The 18,173-nt window shown below is 51.4% G+C and overlaps 2 protein-coding genes across 2 annotated transcripts; both read right to left on the minus strand.

The window, feature by feature from the left end:
- Positions 1-39: 39 nt before the first annotated feature.
- Positions 40-13,898, minus strand: ankrd27 (ankyrin repeat domain 27 (VPS9 domain)). The gene is made up of 30 exons (XM_052062247.1): positions 13,772-13,898; positions 13,455-13,550; positions 13,213-13,357; positions 11,147-11,270; positions 10,781-10,891; positions 10,379-10,690; positions 10,125-10,184; positions 9,805-9,858; positions 9,641-9,706; positions 9,480-9,556; positions 8,403-8,524; positions 7,312-7,390; positions 7,116-7,248; positions 6,965-7,045; positions 6,758-6,879; positions 6,115-6,197; positions 5,904-6,019; positions 5,685-5,777; positions 5,415-5,612; positions 4,099-4,167; positions 3,855-3,980; positions 3,712-3,756; positions 3,357-3,464; positions 3,075-3,269; positions 2,876-2,995; positions 2,480-2,653; positions 2,305-2,398; positions 1,791-1,854; positions 1,643-1,700; positions 40-1,490 (listed from the first exon to the last, which is right to left on the minus strand). Exons 4-30 carry the CDS (start codon positions 11,246-11,248, stop codon positions 849-851), a joined length of 3,504 nt encoding a protein of 1,167 aa, XP_051918207.1. The 5' UTR covers positions 11,249-11,270; positions 13,213-13,357; positions 13,455-13,550; positions 13,772-13,898; the 3' UTR covers positions 40-848.
- Positions 13,899-14,045: 147 nt separating this feature from the next.
- On the minus strand, positions 14,046-18,095 carry znf277 (zinc finger protein 277). The gene is made up of 12 exons (XM_052062249.1): positions 18,019-18,095; positions 17,070-17,304; positions 16,833-16,921; positions 16,674-16,756; positions 16,453-16,544; positions 15,957-16,067; positions 15,233-15,365; positions 15,035-15,102; positions 14,860-14,956; positions 14,679-14,721; positions 14,425-14,599; positions 14,046-14,340 (listed from the first exon to the last, which is right to left on the minus strand). The coding sequence occupies exons 1-12, from the start codon at positions 18,044-18,046 to the stop codon at positions 14,160-14,162; spliced, it is 1,335 nt and encodes a 444-aa protein (XP_051918209.1). The 5' UTR covers positions 18,047-18,095; the 3' UTR covers positions 14,046-14,159.
- Between the last annotated feature and the right edge of the window lie 78 nt (positions 18,096-18,173).

The raw sequence follows: 18,173 nt of genomic DNA on the forward strand, positions 1-18,173 counted from the left end.
GGGCAAGCGAATCCCCCCCGCCAAAAATAAAAAAAGGCAGACGCGCAAGGTGGTTTTTATTTCCAGTCCGAGCGTGATCTACAAAGTTAAAAGAGGGAAACTATTTAAAACAGTTTCTGTCATTGACGGCAAAAAAATTCAGTTTCATTTTTGTACTCGAGTACATTTCAGTCGGTTAGCAGGACTTCTAACACCAAGTCCTGTTTTAATTTTTTTAAATTAATTTTTAATTAAAATATTTAAATTCTTATTTTTTAATAATTTACATTTTTAATTCAAATTTTTAAATTAATTATTTTTTAATAATTTAATTTACCACCCCTTTCACGTTTGTCGAAAAAGAAAAGGGGTGTGTTAGACATGTGGATCCCTTTTTTAAAATTAATTTTTAATTCAAAATTTTAAATTAATTTCAATAATTTAAATTTTTAATTCAAATTTTTTGAATTAATTATTTTTTAATAATTTAATTTACCACCCCTGCTTTCACGTTTGTCGAAAAAGAAAAGGGGTGTGTTAGACATGTGGATCCCTTTTTAAAAATTAATTTTTAATTAAAAATTTTAAATTATTTTTTTAAATAATTTAAATTTTTAATTCAAATTTTTAAATTAATTATTTTTGAATAATTTAATTTACCACCCCTTTGTCGTAAAAGAAAAGGGGTGTGTTAGACTTGGGGATCCCTTTCTGTCCTCTCGGCGAAAGCTACAAAGTCAACAAAGTGCCATGTTGGGAGAGTGCCCGCCCCCCTTCAAACGTCATCCTGTCAACAAACTTGATGGACCAATCGGAAGACACGCAGGCACGCCCTCCCAAATGTTGAGATTGCGAGCAGACGTTCACCTTCACACTTGGCTCGAGCCGTCTTTCACGTCGGACGCGTCACCGCGAATGGGAGCGTCTTGGTGGATGTCACCGGAGTTGGGCGTGTCCCCAGTGGGGGGTGTTTTTTTGATGAGGGACGCGTCTTTGAGGTCGGACGTGACACTGGAAATGGCCGTATCTCGGATGCGGGGCGCCTCGCCGCAGTCCAGGTTTTCACTGGAAAGGGACTCGTCATGAACATGGGGTGTGTCTTTGATGTCAGGCCCGTCACTAGAAATGGGCGTGTCCTGGAGGCGGGATTTATCACTTGAATTGGGCGTGTCCCGAGTAGGGGGTGCGTCTTTGATGGCAGACGCGTCACTCGAAACGGGTGCGTCTTGGAGGCGGGGCGTGTCCCTGGCAATTAATATGACATCACAGGCGCCGTCGTCTGACCGTTCCGTCACGGCGGCGTTCGATGTCATCACAAAGGCGGGCGGCGCGTCGTCGTCGTCGTGGCGACGTCTCGTCCGCGGCGCCTCCTCTCCCGAGTCCAGCGTGTGGCAGCGCGCCAGGCCCCGCCCCCTCGAGCAGGGACCGCAGTCGGAGCTGGCGGTCGGGCCGACGGCGTCCACTGTGCCGCCGCGCCGCAGCCGCTGCCGCCTCGCATCGGGACTCGCCTGCACCCACATCGGCTGACATGCTCAACTGATCAATGTCACAAGCGTTAACGTCAACGCGAATTTCCATCCGAGGCTAATCACGTTAGCATGAAGCTAGTAGATTGTGTTGTTGAATTCGGCATCAATTTGACAGACAACCGCGGCGAACCTACCTCGGGTGCAGCCGAGCGCCGAGTCGGACTGCGGGAAGTTTTCTTGGTCCGCTGAATCCTGAAGGAAAGCACACGAAAGCACATCAACGCGCCGAACGGTGGAAGGCTTTGAAATTTTAAATGAGTCGGAGGCCGACGAGGCCACAACCTGCCGGCAGCCGACTTGGGGCAAGCGGCATCGTTGTGTCTCAGGCGCTGAACGAAGGAGTGAGCTGCACGCACGCGCGCCAAAAGAAGAGAAACAGATTTTTTTTTTAGTTTCACACAGACACTTCCTTCACTGTCGAAATTAATATGACGACATCGGCCCAAAAAAGAAAAAAAATCAACACAAACGATTTTCGCATCTCTCGTTATTGTCAGTTTTAAAACATCCGTACTGAAAACTATAGCAATGAGAGAGTTCTTCTACATGTTATGGACAAATGAAGGACTATTAAAAAAAAACAAAAACAAAAACAAAACAAAAAAAACCCGACTGGATTACAGCGTGGTAAAGTGCAATGTCTAAATGTCACCAGCAGAGGGCAGCGTTTCGTAGCCTGACAAGAAGCTCACAGTCGAAAAACGACGAGCCACAGCAAGCCTACAAGAGTATTTCTGTGCTTCACAGATGACACCAAATAAAAAGTTTGTTTGCGGTCTCCCACTTGGGCGATTACCCAGAGCGCCTTTGGGCACGGAGAGCAGTTTAATGGGCTCCTCATCCGGCGAAAGTCCCGACGCCTTCTGGAGCGATCGCACAATCTCCGTGTTCTGAACGACAGCAAAGTTAGATCGTGACGCGTCGAGTCGCAGTCCCGTGGATGCGACATCGGGGTCAGGGCGGGGGGTCACCTTTCCGCCTTGCTGGTACGCGGCGTCCAGAGGCGTCCGGTGCTTCTTGTTCCGCAGGTGCGGGGAGGCTCCGGCCTTCAGCAGGATATCCACCAGCCCCTGGTGACCGGCCCGCACGGCGCAGTGCAGCGCCGTGTTGCCCTGCCGGTTGCGCACGTTCACCAGCGCCTCGCTCTGAACCGCGCGCAACGGGCGAGAAAACGAGACAAAATGACGAAATATGTGGCGCAGTTCATGATGTCATTCATTTACAGCGGCTGAATTTTACCGCCTGCAGTACACCCGGTCGCCACTAGAGGCGCCAAACCCCTGATCAATCGGAACTATTTTCAGTTGTTCTCTTCTATAAAAAGGACCCAGACTCGCCGACGAGGTTGAATTGTACGTGGGGCTCACCTGTACCAGTGTGGCGGCGGTGTCCAGGTTGCCGTGGAGACAGGCGTGTATCAAGGCCGTGTTGCCGTAGCGATCCTTCTTGTTGAGCTTGGCGTTGCACTCCAGCAAGAACTTCACCACCTGCACGCAGGCACGCACGTCAACGACATCACGGCGGCCGTCCGGCTGTCCGTCCGTCGGGCGCGGAGTACGCGCCCACCTGCGGGTGGTTGTTCTGGCTAGCTAGGTGAAGGGGCGTGGCCTTGCGGTCGGTGCGCGCGTCCACGTCGGCGCCGTGGCGGACGAGAAGCGACGTCAGCTCGGCGCGGCCGTACGTGCAGGCCACGTGGAGGGGAGTCACACCGTCGGCGTTGGCGCTCTTGGCGCTCAACGCGCCGCACGGAACCGCGCGCGCCTGAAAACATTCGGCGTGCAGGTTGAGCCTCAAACTCGGCGCGTGCGTCAATGCGCTTCGATGGAAATGCGCGCCTGCGTCGTTTACTTTGTGGGCCGGCGCGCACGTCGTACATTGACACAGAGGATGACACAGAGACGCCTCGGCCGACGCGTCCGCCTCGTCCTCGTCCGTCCATTCCAACAGGTAGCGCACCTGCGACACCCCGACGAGACGGACGCAATGAGAGACGGAAAACGGAGAGAACAGCGGGAGCGGAGAGAAATGCAGACGTGAAAGATGGCGAATCAGAAGAAAAGAGAAATGGAGAGAGCAAAAAAATGACCAATCGGAAGGGAGAGTGAGCGAGAGGAGGACAACGAGGCACACTCATTGCAATGAGTGTGTGTGTGTGGCGTGGGTAAGAGAGAGAGCGCTGCACGTGAGAGTAGAGCGCCGTCACCATTTGAATATCTCCGTCCGCCACGGCCCGCAGCAGCTTCTCCACCTGTCAATCACACACACACACACACACACACACACACACACACACACGCAGGATCAGCATGCAAAGTCGCTCTGCGTCGCCGTCGGCGACGCCATCACCTGGCGATGTCGCGCCGGCGCGCTCTCGGGCGGGAGCTCCCGGTCCGGCGAGGACGAGGTGCCGCTGGACGTGGACGAACGCCGAGCGCCGCGCTCGGACGCCTGAGGGCAAACCCGCGCCGTGGACTGAGGCGGAGGGAAAGGGGGCGGGGCAAAGACGACACGTCATTGGGCAACTGGGTCAGGAGTCATCGGTTCTTTCGCTTTGGTGAAGCGGGCCGTCGGAACTTTTGCGGAAGCAAACCTGAGAGCCGCCGCCGCCGCCGCCATTCCTGCAGCGCTGCTCTTGGGCCTCCTGCAGCAACGTCAACACCTGCACGCCAAAAAAAACCGCGTCAGAGGCTTCAGGGACACCGGCGCCACATGCAACGCTAACGCTAACTGCTTGTGAGCTCATTTGTCAGGTTGCTTCCAATTAGTAGCGCCTCGATGGCTAGCAAAGAATCTGCATTTGCGGACGTTAATGATGGCGTCCCACAAGGATCCACGCTCGAACCAGTACAGTTTGGTCACTCCGCGATTTCGTTTGGCCGGATTAAACTGCGGACGTTAATGATGGCATCCCACAAGGATCCATGCTCGAACCAGTACAGTTTGGTCACTCCGCGCTTTCTTTATGCCGGATTAAACTGCGGACGTTAATGATGGCGTCCCACAAGGATCCACGCTCGAACCAGTACAGTTTGGTCACTCCGCGATTTCTTTTGGCCGGATTAAACTGCGGACGTTAATGATGGCGTCCCACAAGGATCCATGCTCGAACCAGTACAGTTTGGTCACTCCGCGCTTTCTTTTGGCCGGATTAAACTGCGGACGTTAATGATGGCGTCCCACAAGGATCCATGCTCGAACCAGTACAGTTTGGTCACTCCGCGCTTTCTTTTGGCCGGCCGGATTAAACTGCGGACGTTAATGATGGCGTCCCACAAGGATCCACGCTCGAACCAGTACAGTTTGGTCACTCCGCGATTTCTTTTGGCCGGATTAAACTGCGGACGTTAATGATGGCGTCCCACAAGGATCCATGCTCGAACCAGTACAGTTTGGTCACTCCGCGCTTTCTTTTGGCCGGCCGGATTAAACTGCGGACGTTAATGATGGCGTCCCACAAGGATCCACGCTCGAACCAGTACAGTTTGGTCACTCCGCGATTTCTTTTGGCCGGATTAAACTGCGGACGTTAATGATGGCGTCCCACAAGGATCCATGCTCGAACCAGTACAGTTTGGTCACTCCGCGCTTTCTTTTGGCCGGCCGGATTAAACTGCGGACGTTAATGATGGCGTCCCACAAGGATCCACGCTCGAACCAGTACAGTTTGGTCACTCCGCGATTTCTTTTGGCCGGATTAAACTGCGGACGTTAATGATGGCGTCCCACAAGGATCCATGCTCGAACCAGTACAGTTTGGTCACTCCGCGATTGCTTTTGGCCGGATTAAACTGCGGATGTTAATGATGGCGTCCCACAAGGATCCATGCTCAAACCAGTACAGTTTGGTCACTCCGGACGCATACTGTAACACCTTTTCGAGACACGCGGGGGGGGGGCCGCACGCACCTTTGAGTTGAGCGCACAGTGGACGGGCGTCTGCGCGGCGTTGTTGAGCGCCCGCACGCCGGCGCCGTTCTCCAGCAGAACGCGGATGATGGCCTCGTAACCCCAGCGCGACGCCAAGTGCAGCGGCGTGTCGCCTTTGTCGTTGGCCAGGTCCAGGCAGCACCTTTTGACGTCGTAGTAGACCAGCGCCTTCACGCACTGACGCAACAAAAATCATCATCGGTGCGCGTACATTTGGAATTGCGCTGAAAGAGCGCCGGCGCGACTCACGTCCTCGTGCCCGTACATGCACGCCAGGTGCAGCGGCGTGTTGCCGTTGTTGTCCTGACCGTCCGCGTCCGCCTCGTAGTGCAACAGCAGCAGCTGCGCGTGCCACAAAACTCAAAGTCAAGCACAGTTCATGTACCCTCGAAGTCCGTGAGCCCTCGCTCGGGGCTGCGCGGGGTCATCGGCACGAAACGACGACGTCGCCCGACTTCAACAACGTACCGTGACTCCCTGGTATCCCTTTTGACAGGCGAGGTGCAGCGGTGTGAGCGTGTGGTAATCGGTGGCGTTGACCGGCGCTCCTTTGGACACCAGAAGGTCAATCAGCTGCGCCTGACCTGGAAAAAAAAACACACACGGGATGCGTGTGGGGGGAGGGGGGCGGGGGGGGGGGGTCTTCATATAGGGCGAGGCGGCGGGAATTCTTGCTGACCACAGATGGCGGCGACGTGCAGGGGCGTGTACCCTCGCTCGTCTCTGGAGGACGCCGTGACGACGGACGGGTCGTTCAGCTTCCTGCAAACACCGGCAAAGACGGGCGGGGTCAAAAGGTCGACCGAGTTCTGGCATCATGGCGCCACGTTGAAAGGGCACGCGTGAGTGCTTGCAAGTTTGGAAGAGTTGGCTTTGCGGGTGACGTTCATCTCTCCGAGGAAGAGGCCTCACCCAGACTCAAAGTTACCCGCAGCATTGTATCGCTTTGGATTTGAGATCAGCACAGCTTTTGTGTAGAAGACTAAAATTAGGCTGCAGGTAAGTGTTAGGAAAGTGTGTGCCGTGACTCAGAGAAAAGGTCACAGAGGTCATGGAGCGAATGACAAATTAATGTTAAAAAAAAAAAAATTAAAAATGATGTTCACCAGGAGCCATATTTGAGTTTCTTAGTTGTATTGTATTGTATTGTATTGTAATAATACATTTATAAGCCCGTTTGAAGACACCCGAGGACACTTTACAATAACAAAAAACACAAAACAATAGATGATAGCGTTTCTAGAAAACTACAATGTCGCTACGCGTGCGGTGGCTACCGGGGGCGCCTGTGTATTGACAGCAAACAAGTCAAAAAATCTGACCCGGACAGTTGAAGGTCACAGAGGTCACAGGCGCACAGAGGATGACACGGCCGCGCGTCCTCTTTGCTCTCGCCTTGGCTCAGCAGACGCTCCACCTCCGCCTCGTTGCCGTTGGCGACGTGCTGCACGCAAACACACGCGAGTGAGCGGCGAGACGGGGGAAGTGCAGAAAGGCCAAAGGTCGAGTGGAAGACCCCGGTCGCTGACCTCGAACAATCGGCTGATGGGCGTGGAGGCGCTCGCCAGCTCCACGTTCATTCGCGCCACGCCGTTCGTATCGACGCAACCCTGCGCGTGGCGCATTGTTAGCGGCACGCGGGTGCGCGCGGGTACGTGTGCGGGGGGCGGGGCTACGCACCGCGAGCACGTGCTGCAGCTTTCCCAGCTTGATGTACTCGACGGCCGCCTCGAAGGTGCTCAGACAGTAACTCAGCTCGTCTTTGCTGGACTGACTGAAGCAGAAGTTCCTCATGTAGCTCAGGTTGGCCATCCTGCGCAGGCACACGCGCATAGTTCATGTATGTATGTATGTGTGCCCCCCCCCCCCCACTCACCAGTTGGGAATTTCCATCTTGACCAGCAGGTAGAGGATGACGGACAGCAGGTCGTCGGCGGACACCGCTTCCATGCTAACTGCAAAACACAAAATCGTCAAAACAAGCGACGACAAATAATAACCACGCACGGCCACCCGTGCCCCCCCCCCCCCCCGCGTCGGGGCCCCTCCAACGAGATAATTGTCCGGCGGGCAAACCAAATTAGCCAAACAGCGACTCGGATTGCGGACGCGTGTGATTGGATTAAGTTCACAAAGAGCGTGTAAGGGAAAACGACACGCTCGCCGGCAGACGTGCCAGGCGGCCGCATCGCTATGACGTTTTTTTTTTTTTTTTTTGGACACCGTGAGAAAAGAAGACCCGATCATCACGCCCCCCCCCCCCCACCCCTCCTGCATCATCTTCTTCTACGGCTTCTTGTTGGGTTGCCTAAAGTTGTCCATCATGTTTGTGTCCCTCATAATCTCCGTGACGAGCCAAATCTTTATCTTCTACTCAAAAGCTGTGCTGGCCTCAAATCCTAAATGACGCAATGTCGCCATTGTCGTTCAGGGGTTTTTTTTTTGTTTTTTTTTTTTACAAACCTAAATTTCACAAACTGACTCGAGGTTTTAAAAACATGCTTCCACAACTTATTCATTAAAAAAGGTTTTAAATTAATTTATTATGATTAATATATATATATATATATATATAAACTAATTTAGTTGTCGATGCTATTGCTAATTTATTATATTTATTCTACAAGTATATTGCTAATGCTTTATTTTATATTGCACTTATATTGAAATGAATATAATGAAAAATATATCTTTTCTGAAACATTTATTGTGTGTAATGAAACAATTTATCCCCCCCACCCCCGAATTTTGCTGCAAATTTCCCCAGCGTGGGAGAAATCAAGGTTATTTTATCTTATCTTATCTTATCTTATTTGTCGTCGGCACAAATTCTTGGACCGCAATTGGGAAAACGGTAACGCCGGCGGCGGCGGCAGCAACTCGAGTTCGACGTGAGCTTTGCGAGGCGGGGGGGGGGCCGTGCCGTGATGGTCACGCCGCGCTCGTTTTTTGCGGCGGTGCCGCTACCTGCGCGGGACGGCGTGCGGGTGGCGGTCAAGGCCACTTTGCGCAGGCAGAGCAGCTTGAGGAGCGGCGACGTCTGCTGGTTGAGTTGACTCAGCTCCCGTTTGGCGGCAGACAAGTTGACGCTGAAAGCGCAAATATGGCGAGAAGAAGAAGAAGAAGAAGAAGAAGAAGAAGAAGAAGAAGAAGAAGAAGAAGAAGAAGAAGAAGAAGAAGAAGAAACATGAGCCGAGAGCCGGGACCGCCTTCATTCAGCCGGTCACATGAACTCTCATTGCAGCCATACTGCCCTCTACTGGTGACATTTAGACATTGCATCTTACCAGAGGAAAAAAAAAAAGCTCAGTGTCACAAGACATGACATCATCAAATGTGCTACAATAATTTAGCACATGATCACAACTGCTACTGTACATTCAAAAAAAAAAAAGAAAAATAGCGAGTGTGAACACGGAAAGTATTCACTGTACTCCATGTACTGTACGTGTATTTGCTTTGCTCCAGAAAAATCCATGGATGGAACACGGCCTTTCTGGATGTGACGGCTTTTAGATTCGAATGATTTACAAGTCCCGGTAGTCCAGTGGTTAGTACGTCGGCTTCACAGTGCAGAGGTACCGGGTTCGATTCCAGCTCCGGCCTCCCTGTGTGGAGTTTGCATGTTCTCCCCGGGCCTGCGTGGGTTTTCTCCGGGTGCTCCGGTTTCCTCCCACATTCCAAAAACATGCGTGGCAGGCTGATTGGACGCTCTAAATTGTCCCTCGGTGTGAATGTGAGCGCGAATGGTTGTTCGTCTCTGTGTGCCCTGCGATTGGCTGGCAACCGATTCAGGGTGTCCCCCGCCTACTGCCCGGAGACGGCTGGGGTAGGCTCCGGCACCCCCCCGCGAGACCCTAGTGAGGATCAAGCGGTTAGGAAGATAATTTACAAATAAAGTGCTCGGATTTATTTGGACATGTTTTGTTGTAGTTTGGTTGCTTTGGGGAGCTCAACAAAATGGCGTGCTGCAGTTGGGAAAAAAAAATTGTGTGTGTGTGTGGGTAGGGGGGGGGGGGGACAGGAGAGGCAGGCGACGGCCACCTGAGGTGCGCTTTGACGCCGACGTCTTTGTGCTGCAGCTCGTGAAGGCTCCTGGTGATCTTGTTGAAGGCGGCGTCCTGTCAAAAAGGGACGAGGCGTCAAGCGGCCTCCTTGGGGGGGGGGGGGGGGGGGGGGGGGGGGTTGCGCGAGCCTGCGCCCACCTGGCTGGCTTCCAGCGTCCCCACCAGGTTGAAAATCAGCGAGTGGATGCCGTGATGGACGTACACCTGCCGGAAACACAGCGGCCGGGCGTCAGCGAGCCCCCCAGGCGTAAAAAAAAAAAAAAAAAAAAAAAATACACTCGGGCGACTTCTTTGCTCGTTACCTCCACCGCTTGTTTCAGAAGACTCATTTGGAGCTCCCGCTTGGCCAGCACCTTCTGCACACAGAAATAAGAAATCCACAATTTTTTTTTTCTTGTTGCATTGTTTTGAAAGCAACTACCGCCCCCCCCCCCACCCCCCCCCCTTCCTTTTGGCAGAGTCAAGACTCCCATGATATCCATCATATAAATCAAGAGCACAGTCCAACTCGTTTGTGACGCATCGCCGGGTTACCATAGCGACGGAGATGACGATCGCCAACGCGAGCGAGCGCGTGAAGAATGAACCGCTCGTTATTATTTTTTTTTTCCTTCCTACTCACCAGGCAAGCGTCTCGCAGCACACACTGAAGACACCGCGTGTAAAGGCCATGAACCGAGTCCTGGCGGCACAAAGATGGCGTCAGACGTTTTCGTGTGTCGCGTGACACGTCGAGCGACACACGTTAGCCGAAACTCGTTATCACCAAATGAATGCAAAGATGTTCAACATGTTAAGCTAACGCTACTAAGCTAACGCTACGTACAGGACGCGCGACATATTGACGGACGAGCGTCAAGCGCTAGCGCGTCCTACTATGTGGTGCCTGAGCCCCTTCCTGTCGTGCTCCTTGAAGGCGTGGCAGAAGTTTCCGATGAGTTTGTCCAACTTGTGGCTGTGGCGGCCCAGGAACTGCTTGACCTCTTCCAGGCTCCTGAGGTGGAGCCCCGCCCCCGCCGTCCTCGGAGGCTCCGCCGGCTCCGCCGCGTCCAGCGGCCTGGAGATGCACAAGATGCTGTAGCTCTCCTCCCTGGCGTTGTAGAAAGTTTCTTCAAAGAGGATGGGGACCGACACCGGCGGCAGCAGGCCGGACCCCAACAGGACCTGCCTGTCCAGGATCCGGACCTCCTGCAAGGAAGGCGCAAAAGGATTTAAAGTGGATCTTTGTTTTTTTGTTTTTCTTCAAAGTCTTTCATCCGCGATGGAAAAAAGGCCAACCTTTCCGTCCGCCGTCTGGTATCCGTCCTCCACGGGCTGGACCACGTAGCTGTCAAAGTGAAGCTGCGACACCATGCTGCCCTCGAGACTTCCACAGCACGGAACCAGAACCTGCGCATGTAGCGACAAGCTAATCGAGACGGCAGCCCGGTTTACTGCCACGTACAGGACATCAAAACGAGAGAATGAGGCTAGAGACCAAGTCTGAAAAGACGTTTAAAAACGTCTTTGGGAGTGAAGGAGTTCTGACTTGCCGCCAGCAAGGCGGATCAAAGCGCAAAAACCCGTATTACGTGAGGCTCCGGTATCCCATTCTACCACGGCATCCCTCACAAAACATGACAAATTGTTCAGATAAATTCTTACGATGCCGTGCAGCCGAGCCACGCGCTCGCAGAGGTCCGGCCTGAGCTTCTCCAGAGCCACAAAGAACGGGTTCTTGGCAATGTTCTCGTCATAGACCGCCATGGGGGGGCTCCAAGTGGGTCACCTGCAGGAAAAAAAAAAATCAGCCCAGAGGTCAAGTTTGAGGAACACCTAACCCTCTTCCACTTGCTAACTTTTTCGCATGGTTACATTGTTAGCGACATTCTCGCAGAGTTACGACTTCACAATAAGATTTTAAGAGGAGATGGTTGCAGCTTGTCATTTTACAAATTTTCCTTTCAGGGATCTCCCGATCCAATCGCGTCATGGGAAATCCGGGGTAGAGCGTCTTGATTTTCAGATGATGAAAATGATCGTTTCGGAGCATTTAAATGTCACAAACGTTACAAAAGATCCAAAGAGGAAGCGAGAAACAGGAAGTCAAGAAGTGCGACCTGAAGCAATGCTGACGACAAAGTGGGGCACACTCACCTCCTCACAAGTCACCTTCATGCCGTCACACTCACACACTCACTCGCGCGCGACAACGTATCAGCACTCTGGCGCAGTTTCCAGGCTGACTCAAGCTGCTTCTCGTGCGTCACTTGGAACCAAAGTGTGGAATGAGATCACGTGACCCCCCCCCCCCCAGGAATGCCCCGAGACCCTCGTGACGGGATGCGCTCGCACCAGCCATTACGTCAGTCAACATCACGTGACCTTTTGATGGCTTCACGTGACCTTTTGATGGCCAGACTTCAAAGACGGTAGAATGCGCTCGCCCCGTGGCCAATAAAGATGATTCGGATTCTGCTTGCGTCAGTCCACTGAGCTACTTTTTTAAAAAAATATTAGTCTTACGCCGCGGCCCGGTAGTCCAGTGGTTAGCACGTCGGCTTCACAGTGCAGAGGTACCGGGTTCGATTCCAGCTCCGGCCTCCCCTGTGTGGAGTTTGCATGTTCTTCCCGGGCCTGCGTGGGTTTTCTCCGGGTGCTCCGGTTTCCTCCCACATTCCAAAAACATGCATGGTAGGCTGATTGAACACTCTAAATTGTCCCTAGGTGTGATTGTGAGTGCGAATGGTTGTTCGTCTCTGTGTGCTCTGCGATTGGCTGGCGACCGATTCAGGGTGTCCCCCGCCTACTGCCCGGAGACGGCTGGGATGGGCTCCAGCACCCGCCGCGACCCTAGTGAGGATCAAGCGGCTCGGAAGATGAATGAATGAATGAATGAATGAATGAATTAGTCTTACGCCGTTGGCTCTGTCAAATGCTTCAACGGGTTAATGAACTGATTACATTGACCGCGGCTTTCATTCACTTCTGCCATCTAATAGGCCGCACGCCCTCTCTTACTTGGAAGTCGAAATTCACCAATTGTTGAGTGACAGTCCCGGCTTTTTTCGGAACGTGTTGCAGTCATATAATTCAAAAGTGAATGATTATTTGCTAAACAACATTTATGCATTTGAACATGATTTGGTCTTTGTAGTCTATTCAATTAATTGTATAGAACAAACGTGATTTAGGCATGCTTAACGCGACGTCCCAACTTTATTGGAATTGGGTTTGGCAATGCCTGTTTTTTTTTTCGTCTTGTGCGCACTTGGCACTGGTCACGTAAGCGTTCAATGATGACTTCGAACAAAATTAGACAAATCAAACCTACATAGAACCAATTACATCTATGTACAAGTATATTTGCATTGTCTTGTTTGTCTACGCGGTGACCTCGAGTATAAATAAAGCTGTTGCTGGATTGCTATGTCGAAGATTTTACTTTCTCCAGTGGAATTCTACGACATGAATACGGAGATTTTTTATTCAGGTGAGCAAAAATCCAATCAACGACGTGGGTCTGCTTCGAAATGTTGCTTGGGGGACATGTTTGTGTTGTGCGTGCTCGGCTCCTGTGACGAACCGGGCCCGGAAGTGGCCACAATTAGCTTCGTCAGACCAGCGGCTAACAACAAAAGAGCCGTCGGAAGAGCAACGACGTCTCACGTTAGCTTGGTCCGGAAGACGACCCGAGACGGAAAAGAGGCACTGTTGTCATTCATCATTACCTTTTCGGACTCGGCTCATCCGGCGGCTCGCAGGCCTGTCACTCGCCACGCCGGCTTGCAGCTCCGTTAGCCATTTAGCTCAGTGGCGGCTAACCACTCGCGCGCAATCCCGTCACAATGACCGACAGCCATTGTACCGACCAGCCTCAAGACAAGAACAAAAACATGTTTCGACCTGCTAAAACGCATCGATTCGATTCTCATCAAGTGAGCGCCACTTGACGTTGATGGCGAGCTCTTACTTGTTGGGCAAACAGCACACCCTACCGGCTAACTAGCGTACTACACGTCTTCCTGATCGCTCGTGTTGTTCACGTCATACGAGTGAACAATTGGAACTAAAAAAATGTGACTTTTGGAAGATGAACACCCTCCTCCGACGGTAGTCGTACTTATGAGTTTGAAAATGTAATTTTTCGTTCATCAAGTGAGCACCACTTGACGTTGATGGCGAGCTCTTACTTGTTGGGCAAACAGCACACCCTACCGGCTAACTATCGTACTACACGTCTTCCTGATCGCTCGTGTTGTTCACGTCATACGAGTGAACAATTGGAACTAAAAAAATGTGACTTTTGGAAGATGAACATCCTCCTCCGACGGTAGTCGTACTTAAGAGTTTGAAAATGTAATTTTTCGTTCAAGATATCCAGTTACTCCAAAACCTCGGACTAATGACGTCACGTTTGCCATTCACTACGAAAAATGGGAGGGAATGGGGAAAATGAAATAGTGAAAAATAACAAATATTGAAACACATGAAAAAAAATGAGGGGGGGGGGCAAAAAAAGTCTTCATATATATACAAATCCCCCACCAGGTGACAACCCCCGCAAATAGAAATCCATTTATTGCTCCGTCTTTACAGCTGCGACATGGTGTCGTGAATAAAGTGCCTGAAAGGGTGGAGTCCGGTGTCCAGCAGGTGACGAACCACATGTGCGTTCTTACGTGGCGGGTTTGAGCAGATTCCTGAGGACGCTGTTCTCCTTGACAAGCCTGGCGTCCAACAAGTCCTCGGCGATGACCGGGACGCCATCTTCCCCCGTTGGTCCATCGCTCTCCTCGCCGTCGCTGTCGGACAGCGCACACAATAGGGCGTCGTTCTCATAGGTGGGGAAGTAGTACCTGAACGGGTCCACATTAAGGCACCCAGGAATGAGGATTAACTCATAACGATAGTCCGCCTGAACATTCAAGGCGGAGACTCACTGGGGTTGGTTCCAGATGCGGATGGGGGGCAGCATCATGGCATGCTGCCGTTCCCGCAGATGTCGCAGGACGTCGCCCCTGCAGCCAAACTTGCCCTGGCAGGCGTGGCAGCGGTTCTGGTGGATCTGACGGCGGATGAAGTTGACCAGCTTGACCTGCTGGTAGAACCTCAGGTCTGGTGCGGAGGGGAAGGGGGGGGGGGCTCGGATTTAGATGCCGGATTGCGCGCGGGTGCGTGGCGCCGGCAGACTTACTGAGCTCCGCCCTCAGATGCTGGAGATCGAAGTCGTGGACTTCCTGGAACACGGACAAAAATATTGGGACAGCTACAATGAAAGCGCAGGGGCGGCTTGAGACCCCCCCCCACCCCCTGCCTGGCTGAAGTTTCGTGGAAAACTCCTCAAACTTCCCACTTAGCTTTCTCCCAACAACTACCTTCATGTGAGTATAGATGTCATCCATGGCGTCGCGCCGAAGATCGCAGAACAAGCAGACGGCCGACACGGGACAATCGCGCCATTCGGACCAGTCGCTGGCGAGAGACAAACGCCTTCAGACAAAACGCCTCGAAAAAAAGCAGCGGCTGCCCGGCGGCGACGTGTCCACTCACTCGTCTTTGTCGTCCAGGAGCTCCCGGTCGTCCTCGCTCTGCACTTCCTCCCACGTCTTCCCCAGCTCCTGGCGACAGAAGCGTCACACATCATCAGCGGTTTTGAATTTGATCATCAATCGATTGAAGACGACATTTTCCGCATCAATCGAGCTTTGCGGAAAACGGCCAAGGCGATGAGGCGACGCTGCGGCCTACCAGGTAGTTGATGATGTAGAATCGGTCGTATTGTCGGTTGTTGGCGTTGATGCGGCGGTGCGCTTTCTTCCTCATGTGGTCCTTCAGCGTCACCTTGTCCTTGAACGTCTTCTCGCAGTACAAACACTGCAGGCTGACGCGGCCAGAAAATTGGAGGACTAGCTTATCCAAAAGATTAATTAACAATAGTTAATTAGTTAATTAACTATTGATTGAGTTTGAGTTAATTAGGGCGGCCCGGTAGGCCAGTGGTTAGCACGTGGGCTTCACAGTGCAGAGGTACCGGGTTCGATTCCAGCTCCGGCCTCCCTGTGTGGAGTTTGCATGTTCTCCCCGGGCCTGCGTGGGTTTTCTCCGGGTGCTCCGGTTTCCTCCCACATTCCAAAAACATGCGTGGCAGGCTGATTGAACACTCTAAATTGTCCCTAGGTGTGAGTGTGAGTGCGAATGGTTGTTCGTTTCTGTGTGCCCTGCGATTGGCTGGCTACCGATTCGGGGTGTCCCCCGCCTACTGCCCGAAGACAGCTGGGATAGGCTCCGGCACCCCCCGCGACCCTAGTGAGGATCAAGCGGCTTGGAAGATGAATGAATGAATAACTAGTTATTGAGTTAATTAATTAACTGAGTTAATTAGTTAATTAACTTTTTAATTAACTAAAGGTAATTAAAAAATTAACTAATTTAAAAAACAAACAAACAAACAAACAAAAAAAGACGGACGGACTTGTCCACTTTGCTCTGCAGCGTGTCCAGAAGCTCGTCGCAGTAGACGATGTTGTCGGGAAGCCCGACGCTGAAGGCGTGCTCGTGGGCCATGTGGTTCAGGAGATCCGACCTGAAAACAAGTCGCCATGGCAACCTCGTTATCATCGGCTAATTAAATTCAATCGTGGCAGTCATCAAAGGTTTGGGTGACGCTCGTTCAAAGATGGTTCCCAAACTTTGATGCCGCTAATGTGCACGGCATTCCATTCGTTGGATTAATCAATCGCAGAGATGATTTTGAAGACGCTGACTTTGGCTAATCGGGCTCTATTTTTTTATTCATGGCTTATAAAATTATCCGATAAGTTGTTCTTTGGTCTGAGGTGTTTTAAGTGTATTGATTTCTTTTTAAATTGGGAATATGTTACCCAAAAAATGGATGCAAGACGATTGTTCCAAATCCACAACATGCAATCCTCTTTGAGATTTCGTTCTGACAGTCGCGATGAGCCGACCTGTTGCCGCTGAACTCGTCATTGCAGAACATGCACACGCGACGGAAGCTGCGATCTTCTCGCTCCTTCTGCTGCTGCTCCAGCACCTCCTCCTGATGACGCAAACGAGAAGGAAAGATCACGCGCTCAGACACAAGTCCCGGAAGACTTTGAGAAGCCAAAGTTTGTCATTTGTCCGACGTAGAACTTGAGAAGCTCAAACACGTCACGGCGGTTCTCACCAGACGTTTCTGCTGGAGCTTCTCTCGCAGGGCGCGGTCTTCCGGGAGGACGTCACACAGCAGGAAGTAACGCTCCTGTTTCTCTGGAGGGTCATTGGACGCTCTTGTGATGTCATGTGTGTGTGTCTCTCTCTCACACACACACTTTTGTGTACTCACCAACAGGCCCGGTGGAGTTGGTCTTGATCTCACTACAGAAATCTCTGATTGGCTGCTCCAAAAATCGGCCTTTCCAGTACAGCAGGTACCTGCACACAAGGCATGAGAGAATTTTTTTAAAAATGTCTAAAAAAAAGTCAGTTTGTTCAACGATGGTGCGTCATACAAGACAGCAAGGCGATTGAAACACTTTCGATTGGTCAATCGTTATGTGTGAAGCGTGCGTGCGACACTTACTTTGGGAGGTCTGCAATGAGTTGGACATCCGCGATGACCAACTTGTGCTGCAGCAGAAGATGCTTGAGGAGGTTGTCCTTGTGCGTCAGAGGGAGCGACTCTGAGCAGAAGAGACACGACAGCGTCTCTGGGCCGCCGCAGTGCGGACCGGGAAGAGGATGGCAGGCGGGATCGTCGGAATAAGTAGCATGAGGCTGCTCTGGAAAACACAGCGGCTCCAGGATGTGGTCCACACCTAAGATAGTAAAAATGTTTTTTTGCACTTGCAGAATGGAGGCAATCTATTATTTAAAACATCATATGAACTCTGCTCTGCTGTGAGCATAAAACACGATCGCTTGACTATAAGACAAAGCCTCTTAGCAGCCGCCATCCCGGTTGTATTCGAACTGTGGACGTTTTTATCTCTCTCATTTACGATATAAGACATCTTTATTCATATAGCGCTGTCGCAACAGCAAAAGCTGTAACAAAGCACTTTACAGAACAACTACTCCAGCGTTGCGCCTTGTTTGAAGCAATTACAGATGAAAGAGGAGAGTTAGTGGTTCAGAGACGTCATGCTCAAGACGTGCATGACGTCACTCATGTCTATTGAAGGCTTCACGTTTTGCCCGTGATATTTTGATCCCCCACCCCCTACCCCTCAGCTTTGTTTATCCAGAAACGGTAAGTGGGAAAAGGCTGTTATTTACAATGCTTTACATTAATAAAGCTTAAGGCTTAACCCACAACAAATTGTCCTACGTCCATCGATCTAGTTTTGTGAACGCTGAAGAGTTAGCTTATCCTAGCACTAAAGATGTCGAAAACGGAAGCGTTGTAAATGATGTCTCCGATTGTTTTGCTCCCCAACTATCCCGCGAGTTGACTTTAATCAAACAAATCCCCGAAACAATGGAAAACGCGTTTAAAATGACACAAATTTACTCTTAAAAGTTGAACAAACCATCATCGCCGCTGACGCTGGCAGCCATTTTGCTGCACCACGTGCACAAAACTGACCAATCACAGAGGTCGCACAATATACACAATTGATGACGTTTTCGGCAGACAAGTGGACGAAATTCGTGTACTCTACTGTTAAGTTAAAAGAAATGATGC

Source organism: Hippocampus zosterae, chromosome 3, assembly GCF_025434085.1.
Source record: "Hippocampus zosterae strain Florida chromosome 3, ASM2543408v3, whole genome shotgun sequence".
In the NCBI taxonomy this organism is placed as follows: domain Eukaryota; kingdom Metazoa; phylum Chordata; class Actinopteri; order Syngnathiformes; family Syngnathidae; genus Hippocampus; species Hippocampus zosterae.